General features: G+C 40.6%; 1 protein-coding gene across 1 annotated transcript in view; it reads left to right on the top strand.

Annotated features, from left to right (window-relative positions):
- slc9a8 (solute carrier family 9 member 8) overlaps positions 1-21,528 on the top strand; it is a 60,451-nt gene that overhangs the window by 18,428 nt on the left and 20,495 nt on the right. The window contains exons 6-10 of the mRNA XM_078236474.1: positions 8,185-8,286; positions 11,173-11,207; positions 13,685-13,828; positions 14,187-14,325; positions 15,687-15,792. Coding sequence (XP_078092600.1) covers positions 8,185-8,286; positions 11,173-11,207; positions 13,685-13,828; positions 14,187-14,325; positions 15,687-15,792 — 526 coding nt within the window. The remainder of the gene's footprint in view (positions 1-8,184; positions 8,287-11,172; positions 11,208-13,684; positions 13,829-14,186; positions 14,326-15,686; positions 15,793-21,528) is intronic.

Here is a 21,528-nt window from a genome sequence, read left to right as displayed (position 1 = left end):
ACAGGTCTCCCCTCCATCTCTGCCGCTCCAGAGAAAACAACCCTAGTTTGTCCAGCCTTTCCTTAAGGCTCATAACCTCTAATCTAGGCAGCATTCTGGTAAACTTCTTCCCACCCTTTGCAAAGCTTTCACGTCCTTCCTGTGATGTAGCGATCAGAATTGGACGCAATACTCTGCAGCCTAACCAAAATTTTATGAAGCTGCAACATGACATCCTGACTCCTGTACTCAATGCTCCAATCAATAAAAGCAAACATGTCATACGCCACCTTTACCACGTTCTCTACTTTCAGGGAGCTATGGACTTGAACCCCACGATCCACGCTGTTCAGTGTCCTGTTATTCTACACTTAACCTTAACATTTGATCTCCCAAAGTACAGCATTTCAAACTTGCCCAGATTACACCCCATCTGCCATTTCTCTGTCCATATAAGACCATAAGACACAGGAGCAGAATTAGGCCACTCGGCCCATCAAGTCTGCTCTGCCATTCAATCATGGCTGATATTTTTCTCATCCTCATTCTCCTGTCATCTCCCCATAACCCCTGATCCCCTTATTAATCAAGAACCTAACTATCTCTGTCTTAAAGACACTCAATGACCTGGTCTCCACAGCCTTCTGCGTCAAAGAGTTCCACAGATTCACCACTCTCTGGCTGAAGGAATTCCTCCTCATCTCTGTTTTAAAGGATCATCCCTTTAGCCTGAGGTTGTGCCCTCTGGTTCTAGTTTTTCCTATTAGTGGAAACATCCTCTCCACATCCACTCTATCCAGGCCTCGCAGTATCCTGTAAGTTTCAAGAAGATCATCACCCCCCCCCCCCCATCCTTCTAAACTCCAATGAGTACAGACCCAAAGTCCTCAACCATTCCTCATATGACAAGCTCTGCAACATCATATCTACAACTGATCTGAGTCCAGTTCTATCTTTTGACAATTTCTACACTATCCACAACTAGCAAGAAATGTAAAGAAAGATAGTAAGAGTTTCTACAGATATCTTAAAAAGAAAAGAGTTAATAAGGAGCGTTGGTCCTATAGAAAGTCACACTGGGGAATTAATAATAGAAAATAAGGAGATGGTAGATGAATAAAACAGGTATATAGAGGATGCAAATAACATCCAACAAATAGCTGTAAATCAGGAAATGGAAGAGAAGGAGGGACCTAAGAAAATTACGCAATCACCAGGAAGTGTTACTGAGCAAATTGTTGGAGCTGCAAGCTGACAAGTCCATGGGTGCTGAAGGATTTCATCCTCGGAGCTTAAAAACAGTGGATGGGGAGATAATTGATGAGTTCGTTTTAATTTCCAAATTCCCTAGGTTTAGGGCAAGTGACTTTAGATTGGAAAATAGTGAATATAACTCCTTTTATTTAAAAAAGGGAGGGCAACTATAGGCCTGCTTAACATCTGTCATTGGGAAAATGTTTAAAAAAAACAGTATTAGAGACACATTAAGGAAGGGCACTTGAAAAAAAATTCCAAGAAATCGGGCAGAGTTGGCATGGTTTTGTGAAAGGGGAAATCATGTTTAACTAATTTATCAGAGTTGTTTGAAGAAGTAACGTGCAGTGGCTAAACAAAACCAGTGGATACACTTTCCAGAAGGCATTGGGCAAAGTGCCACTTCAAAGGTTATTGTGATGTTAAGATCACAAATGATATTGGGGTATTCCAAATTCTAGAAAGGAAGTTTGAAATGCCTGCTCTCAACCTATTTTTGCAATTTGGTATAAGGAAAAATGTGAAGACCAGTAAGGGATATCTCTAATCTTTTTGTGATTATTTTAAACAAAATAAATGTTTATCAAACAATAAAACACAAGAAAGTCAACCAGAAATGCACTTTACTACCTTGTTGGCTATACACAGTGGATGGAATTCTCCCCAAAAAGATTTTAAGGGCTGAATTCAAATAAAAATTGGAGTAAATCCCACTGCTTTCTTTCAGCAGGATTGTCAAAATGGAGGGATTTGGAATTGGGTAAATTTAAAGATACTGGGGGGCGGTTCTCCCAATGTAGCGTAGCGGGCCAGGAGACATCAGTGAAGGCTGTGTAGCGGGCTTCTCACTGGGCGCCACAGTCTCAGCATGTCTCCCACGCCCTGCGTCACAGAGAGCACTAGCGTGAATCAGACTGGAAAGCTGGGGGCGGGGCCTATTCCCGCTGGAGAGGCTGGCAACATAGCGCTCAACAGGCCACTGCACATGCGACGGTCTGTCAACATTGTGATAGGTGCATGTTCAGTGGCGCATGCTCAGTCGCCCTTCATTGCCGGCCAGCTCCGTGACCCCTGCAACGCTGTCCCTCTGATCCCCTCACCCTCCCAATCGTTGGTTCTCCGGGCCAGCTCCGATCTCCCGATTTGCCAATCCCCCCCACCACCCGATGGACAGCCCCGATTGCTGTCCTCCCTCCCTCCCACACCGATCCCGACTGTAGAATGGCAGCAAGTCCCCCCTGCCCCTTTGACACTGCTTGATGCTCGGTGGGCATTGCCACTTTGCTCCTTGGGCAGTGCCAGGGGCCAAGCTGGCACTGGCAAGCTGGAAATACCAAGGGGGCACACCCTTTCTTGCCCCGACCTCCTGGGGGCCTCCATGGCGCCCCCCCACCTTCACTCCAACCGGGTCGGGCCACCAGCATCCCGCTGGTGGGAAGCTGTTGTAAACCCCACGGGAGTTAAATACTCCTGCCAGGGATGGAGATGCTAGTGGGCCCGGAGACTTCAGTCCCAGGCCCACTAATTGGATGCAAACCCTGATTTAAGTAAGTTATTCAGCTCTGCGTCGATTTCTCGAGCGGAGCTGATGATGCTGGAAATCTGGCGGGCGGAGACTGTGGCGCCCAGTGAGAAGCCCGCTACACAGCCTTCACTGATGTCTCCTGGCTCGCTACGCTACATTGGGAGAACCGCCCTCCCAGTATCTTTAAATTTACCCAATTCCAAATCCCTCCATTTTCCTCCCGTAAGTTTTAAAACAAAGGCAAAATCCAGCAATAGTTACCGCACCCGGCAATTGTATGTTTTGGGGTTGCTTCTGACTTGGGCTGAGGCCATAAGACATAGGAGCAGAAATAGGCCATTCGGCCCATCCAGTCTGCTCTGCCATTCAATGAATTCATAACTGATTTGATATGATAATCCTTAGCTCCACTTTTCCGCCTTATCCCCCGTAACCCTTGATTTCCTTACTGATTAAAAATCTGTCTATCTCAGCCTTGAATGACCCAGTCTCCACAGTATTCTGCGGTAAAGAATTCCATCGATTTGCTACCCTCGGAAGAAATTCCACCTCATCTCTGTCTTAAATGGTGATCTCTTACTCTGAGATTATGTCCTGTGGTCCTTGACACTCCCACAAAGGGGAACAATTTCTCAGCATATACCCTGTCAAGCATCCTGAGGGCTTCTATGTCTCAATAAGGTCATCTCTCATTCTTCTAAACTCTGAGTACAGGCCCAACCTACTCGACCTCTTCTCATAAGAAATTCTCCCCATTCCAGGGATCAACTTGGTGAACTTTCTCTGGACTGCCTCCAATGCCAGTATATCTGTCCTTGGATAAGGGGACCAAAACTGCACATATTCCAGATGTGGTCTAACTAGTGCTTTCTGCAGTTTTAGCAAGACTTCCCCATTTTTATATTCCATTCCCTTTGAAATAAAGGCCAACCAGGAAACAACAGCTAGTTTCTCAAATAAGCTTTTCTCCAAACACAGCTTTTGGGAGTTGACTCAGCTTCCTGCTATGGGCTGAATTCTCAAAGACAGCTAGCTTGCATAGCTTGAACTTGCCCCTGGAATATGGGTTTCCCTTTTGATCTCTTATCTGAACCAACCTTAGAAGGCACTTTCATTTTGAAGATCACCTTTTAGAATGCAATTGTGAAATTTGTGCATCACCACTTCCTTTGAACTTCTTTACTTACACCTTTCGACATTATATTCACCATTGTTACCAACTTGCCTTAAGTAAAAATCCATTTATAGTGTAGCTAGGCTTAACAATATATCAAAACATTAGTTTCACTAACCCAGCCAACCCATCTCTGTTGTAGTTTCCATTTTTAAATAGTCTTTTTTTTAAACATGCAACCAACAGAATACTTTCCCAATTCCTGGATTATCTTGGTTTTCACTTTATCACAATTTCCTAACAGCAAAAAAATTAAAGCTTATGGTGTAGAGGGCAACATATTGGCATGGATAAAAGATTGGCCAGCTAATAGGAAGCAAAACATAGGCTTAAATGGGTCATTTTCTGGTTGGCAAGATATAATGAGTGGTGTGCCATAGGGATCAGTGGGGCTTGACCTTTATCTCATTTATATAAATGACTTGGATGAAGGGACTGAAGGTACAATTGCTAATGACACAATATATAGATAGGTTAACTGAGTGGGCAAAGACTTGACAAATGGAGTATATTGTGGGAAAATATGAAATTGTCCATTTTTGTCAGGAAAATTTTTTAATGCACATTTAAATGCTGAAAGATTACAGAACCCTGAGATGCCAAGGGATCTGGAGGTCCTAGTGCCAAATGTTAGGATTCAGGTATCGCAATTAGGAAAGCTATTGTTTATTACAAAGGGAATTGAATACAGAAATAGGGAAGTTTTGCTTCAATTGGGGGAAATCATGGCATAGTTTATTGTCACTGGACTAATAACCCGGAGACCCAGCATAATGCTCTGGGGACCCAGGTTCGATTCCCATCGTGGTAGATAGTGGAATTTGGCTTCAAAACAAAATCTGGAATTAAAAGTCCAATAATGACCATGAAACATTGCCGATTGTTGTAAAAGCCCATCTGTTTCACTAACATCCTTTGGGAGGGGAATCTGCCATCCTTACCTGGTCTGACCTACGTGTGACTTCAGATCCACAGCAATGTGGTTAACTCTTAACTGTCCATCTGAGATTGCTTAGCAAGCCACTCAATCCAAGGGCAATTAAAGATGAGCAATAAATGATGGCTTAGCCAGTGATGCCCACATTCTATGAATGAATAAAAACAAAGTTATAAAGGGCATTGGTGAGATCACATTTAGAGTACTGTGTACAGCTTTGGTCTCCTTATTTCAGAAAGGACATAAGGGCATTGAAAGCATTTCGGAGAAGGTTGGGTGAAGATTTACTAGACTACTACCTGGAATGGGGAGGTTGTCTTGTGAAGAAAGGATAGACAGACTAGGCTTGTATCAGCTGGAGGTGAGAAGAGTAAGATCCTAAAGGGCCTTGACAAGTAGGATGTAGCGGGGTGTTTCCTCTTCTGGGAGAACCTAGAACTAGGGGGCCACTGTTTAAAATGGGAGGTCAGCCATTTAAGACCAAGATAAAGAGAAACATTTTTCTCAGGGTCGTGAGCCTTGGAAACCTTTTCCACAAATATTGGTGGAAGCAGAGTCTTTGAATAGTTCTAAAGAAAAGGGAAATAGAAGCAAGGGAATGAAAGGTTATCAGGACTAGGTGGGGATGTGGAGTTGAAGATCTTATTATATGGCAGAGCCGGCTTCTGAAGGGCCAAGTGGTCTGTCTACTGGTTCTCCTAATTCTTGTGTATCTTCGTATTGTGTCTCAACTACTGCGGCTTGAGGTTATAAATATCAAAATGTAAAGCCTTTAATTTATTCAGTTGCAATTTCATGTGAGGGTTGGGAGAAGTGGGAGAGTAGGAATTGGACACGGTCTGATTTTGCTGTTGTTCCCAATTTGGAAACCTTGCCAATATTTGCGATTTCGTCTTACCAGACAAGTAGAAATTTATTTTTAAATGTTTTTAATTAAACGTTTTCCATGTTAGATTTGCCACAAAATGCAACAAATCCCCAAAATCTAGTGTAGTGACCATTATTCCACATAAACATGCAGAAAGGATTAGCAAATATTAATACAGATTATTCCAATTATCATTCATTGCAATCATTGTGGTCAGCGTCGTCTCTTGTATGGATAAAGAAAGGATACAAAAAAAGAGTAGAAGATCTCAGGATACAATCATGAGCACGTGGCCCCATGTTGCACACCCTCCTCCACAGGCTAACAGAGAGAGAACTGCTCACAATTGTGAGACATAATATACAGGAGCCCTTATGGGGTAATATACAATCAACCAGCGCCTAACTCAACATCCCAGGACATCCAAGTATTGAAAGATAACCCAGAAAAAGAGGAATCTCAGGATACCACCATCGGTATAGGATGTGGTGTGCCAGCATACACTCTTTATGTACAGGAACCAGTAAGCCAAGGATTCAAGCACCTCGCCTAAGCTCACAACACTACAAACCTCCCTCCTCTCCAGCCATACCAGAGGCACTGATTAGGCTCCTCATCACTAGAAAATTTTAACCATTTTCCTCCAAAGAAACCCGACTAACAAGGAGAAGAATCATCGTCAAGACACCTATCAACAGGGTATCTTGGGGAGTGATACCTCCTCCTTCCTCCCAATAAGATAATGGAAACCCTCTGATTAATTATAACAAATCAGAGCCTATACCTACCCAGATGAAGAAAGTAAGCCCCAGAGAGAGAGGAGCATCAGAATTATCTAATAGGTGCCAGACATAGATTTCATGCAAATAATTTTGCAGAAAGGATACCAGAAACGGAGACTCATATGGAACAGGACACTGCACCCACCCCACATACCCAGGGGAGCCCAAACTTAGAAGTCAGACAGACTGGGATTCTCCATATATACCACTTGGAGGAGGCAATCTACTCCTTCATCCAGCCTAATCGCCAACTGAAGAAAGAATCCCAACAAGGGCGGCACGGTAGCACAGTGGATAGCACTGCTGCTTCACAGCTCCAGGGACCTGGGTTCGATTCCCGGCTTAGGTCACTGTCTGGGTGGAGTTTGCACATTCTGCGTGGGTTTCCTCCGGGTGCTCCAGTTTCCTCCCACATTCCAAAGATGTGCAGGTTAGGTTGATTGGCCATGCTTAAATTGCCCCTTAGTGTCCTGAGATGTATAGGTTAGAGGGATTAGTGGTTAAAATATGTAGGGATATGGGGGTAGGGCCTGGGTGGGATTGTGGTCGGTGCAGACTCGATGGGCCGAATGGCCTCTTTCTGTACTGCAGGGTTTCTATTTCTATTTCTATTGCTGAATTGAAGCTCCCAGGCTCGCACAAAATTGAAGATTAATGATGAACTGCAGGTTAATATAACCAAACACAGAGTTTGAAAAAGCCAAAACCATGACGGGATCACTGAGAAACATCCAGGATCCATCCAGAGAGTCATCAAAGCCTCTGCACCTCCGCCATGTTGTTGCCGAATCTGAAGTGACTGTGTGGAGTTTGTACATTCTCCCCGTGTCTGTGTGGGATTTCTCCTGGTGCTCGGGTTTCCTGCCACAGTCCGAAAGATGTGCCAGTTAGGCGGACTGGCTATGCTAAACTGTCCCTCAGTGCTCCAAGATGTAAGGGAATTAGTGGGGTAAATTTGTTATGGTGGTAGGGCCTGGATAAGATGCTCTGTCAGACTTAGTACACAGCCAATGTGCCAAATGACCACCTCTTATGCTGTAGGGATTCTGAGTCTATGATAGGCCCACTCACCAGCAAGACCGCCACTGTGAACTAACCCTGGCCATCTCTGACCACCTTGACCAAACAAGGATTTTCTTGACTTAACTCTGAAGTTTGGTGAAGGGAAACACAGTCAGGATCATAGCACAGATTATACACATCAGAATCGAGTAATTGTGGATTGTGCATCAGGATAAAAAATGGCTTAAAAGATGAGTAGCACTGGAGCTCGCGAGAACAAGCCACTTCTGCGCTTACATTACGTGTTTCTTCTCTCCCCCCCCCCCCCCCCATTATTTGTATAACTTGTTGCATTCTATAGCTCATAAACATAGCTAATTGTGTTTTGACGTCATTCCCTCAAAGTCCAACACCATCCTGACTTTGAATTATATCATCGTTCCTTTACTGTTACTGGGTCAAAGTCCTTGAAAATCCCTTCCTACCAGTACTGTGGGTGTTCCAACAATACAGGACCGCAGCGATTCAAGAAGGTAGCTCACCACCACCACCTTCTCAAGGGCAATTGGGTTTGGGTAATAAATGCTGGCATTGCCAGCAACTCCCATATTTCGTGAAAGGATGGAATCTATATTTTATTGGTCACTCTTTTCTCATTTTCAGGGCAACTTCTTCCAAAATATTGGCTCCATTACCCTCTTTGCTGTATTTGGCACAGCAATATCTGCTTTCATTGTAGGTGGTGGAGTATACTTTCTCGGTAAGGTGAGTGTTGACTGCAATAACTTACAACCTTGGTTAAATCTTAATTTTCTGCTTGAATTTATGCTTGCGGGAGAAATTCAGAGCATCATGTGAATGCACAGACATGTACATGACCCAAGACCTACACATGCATGCTTAGAAATTATAAACTCAGAATTGAAAGGAAACTCAAATATAAAAATGTATGTAGCTAGACTGATGTGAACTGTGGTTAAAAGGATATAACATCATCCCTAATTTACTGAAACCATTGTTTAGAGTTTATAGATTAATATAACACTGCTTCAGCAAAAGAGTATAATGGGATATTTCCGATGGTATGTTCCGGCTGTGGATGTCTGTGCTTGGCACATCAATGGTGGAAGCTTTGTGCAAACTATGTGGCAGAATCATGTCGCCTGTTTTTTACAGCTAGGATGTGTTGGTTTCACATGAGGTGCATGCACTCTGACACTGACCAGTTTCATTAAGGCTTTGAAAAATGCAGCAAGCTTCTTTCTAGTTGTCTCTTTGACATCAATCACTGCATATATTAGCTGACTGAAGTGCTTTTTTGTTACCAGAACTAATGACTTGCTCACTTTTTCCGTGAAAAGCAGCAGGCGATGGCACCGCAGTTTTTCAGTCTGTGTTTCCAACAGTGCAAGGCCTCATTAGTGGAACCATGTTACAATGAGGTACCCTCAACAATATGGTATCCTTAAAAGAAAGGAATGTGTTCTGTTCTGTTAGTTACATGAACCTGTACCCTATCAGCACCACATTATTGGGGTGCTGGATGAGAAGTTCAAGTTACTTTAAGAAACCAGACTAAACACTAACATTTATTTCTTTTTGGCATAAATGTGAGGGTAGGATGCATCTCTCTAGGAGTGATTCCACTGACAAAGTATGGATCTTCTATAGTAAAACCAATTTTAATTAATAACAAAGCTTAAATATAACTCCAGGAAACTAAACAGCTTAACCATTAACATTTAAAGAATATTTAAAAATGAAAGTAAGCAACTTTACTTTCTAGCTTATGACTGTTCCAGTTCCAAATAAACCCCATTCGTACAAAGATCAAAACCACTTTTAAATAAATAGTTAGCAAACCGGGCATATTTGCTATAAATTGTGTCAACAGTCTTAAAGCTTTCAGAGAGAGATTTTGTGGAGAGAGAGTGAGTTCTCAGGAACAGCCTGCAAGTCCCTCTGACTTTAGCAGAACTCCAACAGCAAGTGCTTAACTATTCTCTCTGCTATTGCCCCAGCTCTGCACATTAACCACATTATCACATGACCCTGTCAATTAACATAACCCACGGGAAATCTCCATCTATAAACAAACATCCATTGCTCTATCCTAAGTAAACACTATATGGCTAAGATGAGTAATTATCCTGCTCTTGCAGCATCTGAGCAGCATTCCTCGACTATCAATAGAATAGGGTGGCACAATGGTTAGCACTGCTGCCTCTCAGCGTCAGGGACGCAAGTTCGATTCCTGGTTTGGGTCACTGTCTGTTCTGCATGTTCTCCCTGTGTCTGCGTGGGTTTCCTCCGAGTGCTCCAGTTTCCTCCCACAGTTTGAAAATGTGCTGGTTAGGTGCATAAGCCATGCTAAATTCTCCCTCAGTGTACCCGAAGAGGTGCCAAAGTGTGGCGACTAGGGGATTTTCACAGTAACTTCATTGTAGTGTTAATGTAAGTCTACTTCTGACACTAATAAATAAACTAAAGCTGAATTGTTAAAAGTTACTGTAATATATTTATTCTGCAACAGTCAACAGTGTAACCATGATTTCATGAAATATCTCGATGAACCAGATGGATATTTTGGAAGCATTAGAATAATCTTTCAATCTGTTGTTAATAAATACACCATAAACCTGTTAAAGTAAAAATCTGCTGCTTGGATAGGTCTGAATGTATCCTATTGTACATCTCCACTATACTTTCCAAAGTAATAATGATATATAGCCCAATTATATTTTGGGAGGGGAGATACCATGCTACAGTTAGAAGAGGAGGGTTAGACATACCCTGAAGAGGACAATGGGAATGCATCTGAGGCTGAAGAGGACGTTGCAGTTGCAACAAGGCAGATAAATCCAGCAATGTCCACTTTCCATTATAAATCAATCACCTCAGTTCAAGTATGGCTGAAATAATGCTCCCCGCGAACTGGCGATTATCCTCGAATTTGATCTTGACTAACATGCTATCCATTCACCTTCTACAGAAATTCTGCACTGGACCTAGTGCAAGATACATTGCATTGATATGGTACCTTTCACATCTTCAAGATGTCACTAAGTGCTTCACAATTGATGGCACACTTCTGAAGTGCAGCAACTGTTGTATTGCAGGTAATGGGGCATGCAACTTGCACACCGCAAGATCCCACAAGCAACAATGAGATCAAAGGCAAATTAATATGATTTGGTGGTTGTTGGTGTTTGAGGACAGGTTGCTGGTCAGGAAACTAGCAGAACTCATCTGGTCTTTTTTGAGTAGGCCTCTGGAATATTTCATTTGTCAACCTGTCTGATCAGAATGATGCCATCTCCCCTGTAATGCCAGTGGAGTCCTGTATGATTTTAAGTGTTGATCAAGATTATATAGACTAAGGTTGTGGATTGAAAATTGAGTCAGAAGTAAATGCCAACACTAAGCCAAGCTGACTCTTGTCTCAATCATTTCGGACAGTGGACACTTAAATAACAATTTTAGTCCTCGTCTTGCAGCATTGCTTTTTGCGAATTTAACCTCTTGAGAGCTAAGTTTAGCTTTAATATAAATAATATCATTATCTTGCTATGGCAAAGTAGTCAGAAAACTTTGATTTTTAGAAAGAGAAGTATACTTCTGATCTTTTATTTCACTTCCCTCTCATTTTAGGCTGAAGTTATCTATAAACTCACAGTGACAGACAGGTAATTATTTTGCAAATTATCATTCTGTAAGTGGATCATTTTATACTTGATCGAATAATGTTTGAAATTGTGCACTTGGCATTTTAAATAATTTTCAGGCCCTAATATTGCCAACTTGAGCGCTGTCAGAAATGAGCATGTTCAATCATTATAACATAACCTCTTTTCAAGAGGTGCGATGTGATGATGGGAGTTATTCATTAATCTGAAGATGGTTTTGGAGAATTAAAAAACACATTCAAGTGCTTTCACAATTTTTATTAATCATAACTTTCTGTGGGTTTTGATGGGGACCAATACATTTTTAAAGAAAGATTTTAAAATGCCCAGTGATCAGCACTAAGGAATCACATAACAAGGTTTCACATTGTAAGACTTTTAATGAAACAACCCAATTTAAAATCCATATTCACAAAGTATTACTAAGAATGTAATTAGTACCATAAAATGCCCCCAAAAAGTTATCCCCAGTAACTACTCAACACAACCATATATTACTTTAAAGCACGTTCTCAGCAGATGAGCGGTCTTGTATTTAAAGTCCCACTACGTATGCCTGCTATTCAACAGGCTCTCTTCTCTCTCTGCCATGCCAGGGTGAATTTTCCAGTGTCCTCTTCACTCAATTTTCCGAGCAATTTTGAATGGGCTTCCAGCAGCAAGGCACCCACTGGTGAAAATACAACGATCTTATAAAGTCCAATGGTCATAACTCTTCATAGATCATATAGAAAGTTTTAAGCTTTTCGTGGATGATTCTGAGAGGATACCACATCAAAGACGACAGACTTTTTAACTGTAAAAACGTTACAATTGAGTGAGATCTTCACCTTTTTCTATTGGAATACAGGCTTTCCAGATGGCATTATTGGTTAATATTTTCCCTCTCTAAGGGCACTGAGTTCCATTGTATGCAATATTCGGAGTAGATAACCCCTTGCAGATTAGTGATCAGAGTGGGAATACGTAATCCACATAACTCAGCACATCAAACGATGCATTTGCAATTAAGAAAGGCTCCGTTATTTGTTAGAAAGTTTTGGATGCTTTTTATTCAGAGTCATGATGGTAACTCATGGCCTGTTAATATTTGTGCTTGTCTAAACACAAGTAAAGTGAATGAGTTTCATCCTCTTAACAGTTATATAAATCATGTGAAGTGTTTTCCTTGAGTTTGTTGTTGCTAACAAATCTTCTGCAGAGAATTGATCAGTTTTTACCTATCTTTGTGTTTTTGCATTGTTTGGTGTTATCAAGGATATTTTGTTTAGGAATAAAACTGCAGTATTACAAAATAGCCTATAGTAAATTGGGTAATAGAATGCATACTAACTAGCCACAACCCATATGTAGAGATTACTTTTAACTTGGCTTCGCACATGAATAAACATCCATCAGCAAACTTTGCTTACTGTTTGCGGAGGATGATGGACATTTTGTGTTATGCTGCTCCAAGCTGATTTTGAAGCTGGACCTAGTTGACCACCATGGTTATTGCAAAACCCAAGTAGAATTAATTTGTACCAAGATTTGGAAAAAAAACTGAGAATGTTCAATAACCTGTCGTAAATCAGTTTGTGGCACTCATGCCTCTGAATCCAAAATTTGAATACAAATTAGTGGCCAGGTAACATTGCATAAGTAAACATGCATTTTGTAAGATAGCTGTCAGATATGCTTGCTTTGTAAGGCCAGTTTTCTAGCTAGTCAAATGATGGCATTGCGCTAATTTCAGTCATTTCAATCAAATATGTCCTGTATGGGCATGCATGTAAACCTTGGAAGAGAACTGTTTTTAAAAAGAGCCTCAGCTAAGTCGCGGCAAGATGGGGGAAATTGTAGCTACCTTGCATTCTTTGTCTAACTACTTGATATGTTGCACTGCTGGCCAACTCTGCCTTGGCAGACTTCCTCATCCAGATCTTCTGAATGTTTATTTACTCTGACTGTTACCTCCTGTCAAGCAAAAATACATTGGTAATTATTTTGAGAGGATGGTATGCTGGAGTGACAAAGTGAGCAACCTTTCTTCAAAGAAAATCCCAAAATTTGCATCCAACGATCGAGCCTATTTCTTCCTGGTTCCCCCCTTCCCTTCAGCAGCATTTAACTCCGAGCAGCATGCCATTCCCTTCAACAGCAAGTTGCTGCAGACTGACTCGCTTTGTATTGGGTACTTGGCTTGAATATATAACTAGCCAACCTCAATGAACCTTGAAAGATTAGCCAGCAGGATTTTGAAGAGCAAAAGTTTTAATCTCACAACTCAAATGTTTCCTATAATATACACTCATGTTATCTTGCAGTTTGAAATGATATTGCATTTTTCAGTTAGCTTTTCTTGTGCTGAAAAATATAAACTGCCATTCAAAAGCTACCTTTTGCAGTTCTTTAGAATAAATATTTATTCTAATAAGGAATGATTGAAATTTTTTATGGTTTCTTATCTGTGCTATTTAACTGTTTATATTTTTCAGTTTTGCATTTGGTTCCCTAATATCAGCTGTTGACCCGGTAGCTACAATTGCGATTTTTAATGCTCTGAATGTGGATCCTGTTCTGAACATGTTGGTATTCGGGGAGAGCATCCTCAATGATGCAGTTTCTATAGTCCTTACAAAGTAAGCTTTCATTTCCTCTTCCTCCATTGTTATATCCCTCTTTAGTGTATTGAACATGTCATTTTATTTAGCGGTTGAGTTATTAAATTTGCAACATAGTTACAACAGATATTTATTCTGGAACATTAATTGTCCGATAGCTTCACGATCTGTTCGGTGCAGTTTTCCCTTATTTTCATAATACTTGTACTGTATCTGTTAATCTTGGTTTTTAGTTTACATTTTGCAAAATTTACATTTTGCATGTAATATCCCTGACCGGGGGTATATCCTGTATCTTATCAATTCTGGCAAATATTAGTTAGCTTGCAAAGTGATGCAAATGCTGAATAATTTATGTCCAAATACTGTATTCTAGCACAGCAGAAGGTTTAGCCAGGGAAAATGCACCTGATGTGAGTGGATGGCAGACCTTCTTACAAGCATTGGGCTACTTCTTGAAGATGTTTTTTGGATCTGCAGCACTTGGAACACTCACTGGTCTCATCTCTGCATTGATATCTTTTTCTGCCCATCAGGAATATTAGCATTCTAGTTGATGTATTCTTGGTATTCAGTATTTTAACAAAAAAACAAAAGAAATGAACATGCATATTGAAAATTCTTACCAAACTATCTTCAGAAACCATAACTTCCTGGCTCCCCAGCATCACATTTGGGGGGGGTACCCCATTGATGTGCTGGGTAATCCCTCTAGGTTTACCGCTAATTGTCCAGAAGGGCTAACTTTGCTTGAACAATTGCGCTGGGCTGGTCTTTTGGCTAAGATCAAGTGTCAGATCAAGCCCAAGATGTGATGCAGTGGCTTGTCAGCTTGGATCTTGTTTGCCTCTCTTGCAGGGACCATGAATCGGATTCAATTGGAATTTGAATTTGATTTTTGGAACAAGCAAAGAATAGATTTGGGTTTGCCTAATCCATTCTGAGCATTTGCTTTGTAATTTTAAGACTGGAGTAAATAAAAAAAATTTTTAAAGTTGCGCTGGGCTGGGAACTATCCAGCAAAGTGATTTAAATCGCTAACTTTGGATGGTTCTGCCAGTTTTACCCTCGTAGTTGCTCTGAAATTAGAACTGTTTTTTTCCCTTCTAACTCTTTCAGAGTGACTATTTTAAAGACCCAGACTGAGCCCTGCAGGGGATACCGTGCACAGTTTGCATGTTCTCCATGTGTCTGCGTAGGTTTCCTCTGACAGTCCAAAGATGTGCAGGTTAGGTGGATTGGCCATGCTAAATTGCCCCCAGATATATAGATGAGTGAGGTAAATATGTGGGGTTCTGGGGTATGCCTGGGCAAGAATCAGAGCATAATCGATCAGATGACCGATTGACCTCCTTCTGCACTGTAGGGATTCTATGAAATCTTGCATACTTAGACTGCCTGGGTATACAATACCCTTTCAGTGTAAGGTACTATCAAAGGAAAGAGTAACAACTTGATAAATATTTTTGAATTTACTCTTTCACAGGAAGTGGCTCGGCCAGCATTAATTGCTTATTCCCTAGTTACCCTTGAGGTGATTGGCCTCCTTGAACTGATACAGTCCATGCGGTGCAAGTACACCCACGAGTATGGTAGGGAAGTTCCAGCATTTTGACCCAGTGACAGTGAAGGAACGATGTTATAGTTCCAAGTCAGGATGGTGTGTGGCTTGGAGTGGAACTTGCAGTTGGTGGTGTTCCCACCATAAATAGAACTTTGAAATCTGCACCCCTCCCACCACCACCTTCGATTTGGAGAGGGGATTTTCGATATGCAAAACTGGGGACTGAACACAACTCTCAAGCTGAAATTGCTTATTTATACTTGTGTGCCTGAATAAGTAAGCATTCATTTTTCTTAATATCAAAGTATTTACCTGTTAAAGCATATAGACCTCCGAAAGACTCCATCCCTCGAGTTTGGAATGATGATAATCTTTGCCTACCTTCCCTATGGACTTGCAGAGGGTATAAAGTTGTCTGGTAAGTGTTCATCTTCTTAAATGTGTATGAAAATAATTCTTTGATCTTTACCCTATAATGAGAATGTAGAAGATTTGTTTGAAGAGAAAATCACTGAGGAGGTTCAAAATGTTACTTCTTAATGGCATTGCATTTTATTTTGCATTACCCATATATTTTGTCTATAGTCATGCTTATAACAGTTTTAAATAGATGTCATTTTTTATGTGTTTAGAAAGTAAATTTAACTGAATCTTTAGAGGCTAAAATGTTTTTAACTTGTGAAGTTCTAATACGTTCTTTTGGTAATCATTCATAGGAACATAGGAGTAGGCCATTTAGCTCATCAAACCCACTCTGCCATTCAGTACGATCATGGTTGATCGGACACTTCAATGCCTTTTCAACACACTATCCCCAAAACCCTTTACTGTTCATCAGAAATCTATCAATTTCTATCTTCAATATATTCAACAACTGAGCTTTAACAGCCCTCGGGTACCAGAATCCCAAATATTCACAACTCCCTGTGAAAATAAATCTTTCCTCATCTTGGTTCTAAAGCAGCATCCCTCTTTTTTTTTTGAAATTGTATTTCCTGGTTCTCGACTCCCCAACCAAGGGAAGAAGCCATCTTATCTGTCTATTCCTTTAAGTATTTTGTAGGTTTCAATGAGATCATTTTTCAGAAGTCTAGAGAATACAGGTCCAGTTTGCCCAACCTCTCTTCATAAGACAGTCCCGCCACCCCCAGAACAAGCCTGGTGAACCTTTGTTGCACCCCCTCTATGGCAATAATATACTTTCTGAAGTATGGAGACCAAAACTGCACATAGTACTCCAGGTGCAGTCTAACCAATGCATCCCAATGTGTTTTTTTTCTTGTTTTCTTTTGATCAATACACCAATTTCCCTTATCTGCATTCAGATTGTAAACCTGCAACATGCTTTGTGTTCAACTTCCTTTTGCAGCTCTTGCTGTTATTATCAAGTGGCTCTCTTTTGTTCCTCTTGTGTTTTCCTCTGAGAAGTTTGGCCAATTAAAACCATAGTAATTCCCACAGAATTTTTGCAATTGTTCTTAATGTCTATGTTCTTAATGCTGCAATGATCGGCTGGAAGTAAATTGGGGTAAACAGATTAGGCAAATCATAAAATCATAATTTCTTTGTGATGCATTATAAGGCTATGGTAAAGTTAAAAGATCCACTTTACATCTTACATAATGGAAAACATCAAAGTTAATTTACTCGTAATAACTTGTTATTTGTAATGTGCCTTTAATGTAATACAATATCAAGATACTTCACAGGATTATTTTAAAGCAAACTTTGATACTGAACTGCATATGAGATTCAGCCTGATGACCAAATGGTGGTGAGTGGTGATAGGTGATCCTTGCTGACAATTCATGGGGTCAACAATGGGAGGGGTGGACTAGACAGAGAAGATTGGCAAGGTTAGACCGCAGCCAGCATGTTGGGTAAGAAGGTCAACAAGATAATGTAAAATGGAGCAGTTGGGACTCCTTGTAAGGTGACAATGCTGAATGCCTTGCTGCACCCTTCAGAGGATGCTGAGAGGTGGTGTGGGCTTATCTAAGATGGAGTCAAGTTTGGGATGGCAGCAGGAGAATAAGATGGTTGAAAAACACTGAAGGATTGGAGAGGTGATTTGGAGCAGAGTACCTAAGAGGGGGGAAATGAAAGGAGGCCTGATGACAGGAGCGAGAGAAAACTAGAAAGGGTAAAGACAAAGGATGGGTTTTTGTTGTTAAAAAGGAATAGAATGTAAAATAGAATTGGCGTGCTCAGATCTGACGTGGCAGTCAAAATGCACTTGTGGATGGGCACAATGAAAATTTGAGATAGATAGGCATAGAAACGTAAATAGTAAAATTTGTCCACCTATTACTTATGATACTGGAATGAAGAGTTTAAATACTAAAACCAACAGACTGATGTAAGTTTATTTACATCTTCTGAATGTGGCAATTATGTTGAAATGGTATCTGAAGAGCTTCCTTAATTAGTTAGCTAGAAGCAGCCTTGGCAGAAGTAAGGATGGTGCAATTGCCCTCCTTGGAACTTAACTCTGGAAATAGAATTGCCCAGGATTCTTTGTGGATTGCTAACCTTTGGTGCACGGTGGAAATGCAAATGCACACATGCAGCAGACGAAGACCGGGTCAGGCTGGATTGGAATATCCATTGCAATGAAAGTGTTTCCACCATGCTATAGACTGCCAACTCTCTCGACCACTGCCACCAATCGTGCCCCCCTTCCCCCCAACTGTCCCCTTCATCTCCCAGGTCTTTACTGCAGCCAATGATGCCCATTTCCCCCTTCCCACTCGGCGGTCATGGCACCTGGTTCCTGTTTTTAAAGAGAGTAGTGACTCATGCTGGCATGCCATCACAGCTGGTGGGTGGGAAGATTCAATGAGGGCGGAAGTAGTAGATACTAATGGTCTCAAATTCATTTTACTCAGGTTCGCACCCTTCCTGGGGCATGAATCTGATCGTATCATCGGGAAGGGCCTGGGAACATTGCGATCGGAAATCTCATCAGTGCAAAAGCTGCTTCTATCACCCATCATTGGCTGGCAGCAGGATTTTCCTGTTATTTGCACCCTCCATTGCTGGGAGGTTTCTGTCAACGGGATCGTAAGATCCCACTAGTAGGAATGGCCAGAAAGTTTCAGCCATAGTTACTAGAATAATGAAAAGAAAATGAACAAACAAATTATTTGCCCTGAAGGCCAAGTGCAATCACTAAGGCAAACATTGATGTTTTAAAATTCATCTAAACACAAAACTTTGTGCATTAATGAAAGCAAATTACTATGATTGCTGGAAATCTGAAATAGAAATTGAAAGTACTGGAATCACTCAGCAGGTCAGGTAGCATCCGTGCTCAAAGAAACCTTTCATCAGAATTGAAAGGTGTTAAAGATTAGTAACTTTTATGTGAGATAAATGTTTTGTAGATAAGCTTTATATACATATATACACAGTAGCTTTGTGTGTTTCCATACTTGAATCATATTTCCAAGTTGAAATCTTGTCTGTCATTTATTTTGATATGAAGTTTCAAGTAGTATTTCAATCTTAGTACATTGAAACCTTTTGTCATTAGTCATGTTTTTTACAGTTTCAATGAATGATATTCATAGCAAATTTGGAAGATTGAAGTAAAATTAGTGCTAAAATACATCAATTAACTAATTTGTAATAATTAAAATCAAGTAGTCTAGTTCTTTTAAACACATTTTATTTGTTACGATAAGAGACACAACTCAAGATTTTATCTTGGTTTTTTCCAGTCTTTATAATTTAAGTGCTAAACCAGTATTGGCGGCCATCAACAATAAGAAACTACTTTTTATGGTTAAAGCCAACCTCGTTCTAGATTCTCAAAAACCACCAGTGCAATCTCTTGTTTAGAGCTATTTACTGTTGGGGGAGAGGAATGACTGTTCCGCATACCTTCCACAGTTAAGTGTTTCTTTGTGTAGGTAATCTATATCCCTCCAATATCTCTCAACTGAGTGCAAACTGGAAATGAGATTTGGGATTTTTCTGGCTTTCTTTTGGCTCAGGTCCTCAAACCTTAACCCGTTAAGCCACTGGTGCTGGTTATAAGGAGCAGAATACATGACAATCATTAATATCCAAATTAACTTCATGTTTCCAGCTCAAAGTACACTCGATAATTGCCGAACAATGGCAACAAATAGGATAAAACAACTTAGCACTCTCTCTGACAGTCTTGTTGTTTAAATACTTCAAATAAGATTTCTTCCCTTTCCCAAGTTTTGCAATGTTGCCTTTCAGTTTTTTGATTTTGTTTCACTGGGAAACTTCATTCAATAACTTTTACAATTATGTATGTGATGCATTATGTTTACCAAAGAGTTTTCTTTCATGGAACAGTATGCACTTTGAACATCTATTCCAAGAATATCTAGATGGAATTAGTACTTTAAGAAATATAGAACGCCATAATAAAATGTAATTGTTGGAGCGTCACTTGATTTGGTTAATCTTGGACAGTTAAAATGCTACATTAAGGAAATTACATGTTTCAGTCTGCTTGTAAGTAATATTTCTGTTGAAATCATAGGGAGTTGGTTAAAGAAATGTACTTGATTAAGATAGCGTGCTAATTTTAATGTCTGGAGGATATAAATAAATGTTCAAATACAAAAAAGAAAAATTAAATCAAAGTCTGTCTTTGCTAGTAGCTTATTCACAATTATAAATTACTTAGTTTGTGGCAGTCTCTGGTTAAGCTTTTCGGTATGATCTGTGCGTTGCTGGAATGATTCTGATTTAATATTCAGTATGATGCACATCTTTGTGATGTGCTGTGTAGGGATGGAGGTGAGTTTATGGCCTGAATTTTGGCTTTGTACTGACAAGTATGCTTTATCAGCGCTCACCGTTACTAAGCTGTAAATCAGACACACAGCACCCACATAAGTAAATACAGAAATCTGCAAGTTCCTGTCCAATTTTCCAAGCTCCTTCAGATGCTTTTCCATTACAGCATCTCACTGAAAAAATTCATTCAAAAACATGGAAGGACATGGTATTGTGGTTTTTACTCATTAAACATGGCAAAATAAGTTAGTGCATGTTCTTTTTCAACTGTGCAGTAAGTTTTAACGTGTGTCAAATAACCTCTGATACTAAAAGTTCACATTTCTAAATATGGAGTTCCATTCTTTCACACTTTAATGATTATTGGGAACTTTATGGAAAATTTAAAAAAGAACCAAGAACAGTACAGCACAGGAACAGGCTGTTCGGCCCTCCAAGCCTGTGCTGTTCATAATGCCCTAACTAAACGAAAAACAACCTTCTGCCCTTGGTCCATATCCCTCTATTCCTTCCCTCCCTCATGTAACCATCCAGATGCTTCTTAAATGTTGATAATATGCCTGCTTCCACCACCACCTCTGGCAGCGCGTTCCAGGCACCCTCCACTTCCCCTGCACATCTCCCTTAAACTTTCCCCCCTCCCACCTTGAACCTGTGCCCCCTTGTAATTGACACTTCCACCCTAGGAAAAAACCTCTGACTATCCACATTGTCTATGTCTCTCATAATTTTGTAGACCTCTATCAGGTCTCCCCTCAGCCTCCGTCTTTCCAGTGAAAACAATCCTAGTCTATTCAACCTCTCCTCATACTCAGCACCCTCGAGACCAGGTAACATTCTGGTGAACCTTCTTTGCGCGCTCTCCAAAGCTTCCACATCCTTCCGGTAGTATGGTGACCAGAATTGCGCGCAATCCTCCAAATGCAGCCTAACCAAGGTTTCATATAGCTGCAGCACGACTTCCCAACTCTTGTACTCAATGCCCCAACTGATGAAGTAAGTAGTCTCACAACATCAGGTTAAAGTCCAACAGGTTTATTTGGTAGCATGAGATTTCGTTGCGCTGCCCCTTCATCAGAGGAGTCTGATGACTGATGAAGACAAACATGCCATCTGCTTTCTTAATCATCTTGGCTACCTATGTTACCACTTTCAGGGAACTGTGGACCTGAACACCCAGATCCCTCTATGTTAATGTTTGGCTTTTTCTTTGTCTCTCCAATCTTTCTCATATTTATTTGCCTTTCTATTTTTTTTTTTGGAAATGCTTTTCACTGAATTAACCATTCTAAGTTATACTTCCTGGCTTAGCCTACAGAGCTCAATAAGGATTTGTCATTACTCTTGGTTGAGGACATACTCTGCCATTTGC

Source organism: Mustelus asterias, chromosome 20 (genome assembly GCF_964213995.1).
Source record: "Mustelus asterias chromosome 20, sMusAst1.hap1.1, whole genome shotgun sequence".
In the NCBI taxonomy this organism is placed as follows: domain Eukaryota; kingdom Metazoa; phylum Chordata; class Chondrichthyes; order Carcharhiniformes; family Triakidae; genus Mustelus; species Mustelus asterias.
Note: the sequence above shows the minus strand (reverse complement) of the source record. Positions and strands in the feature narration are given on the sequence as shown.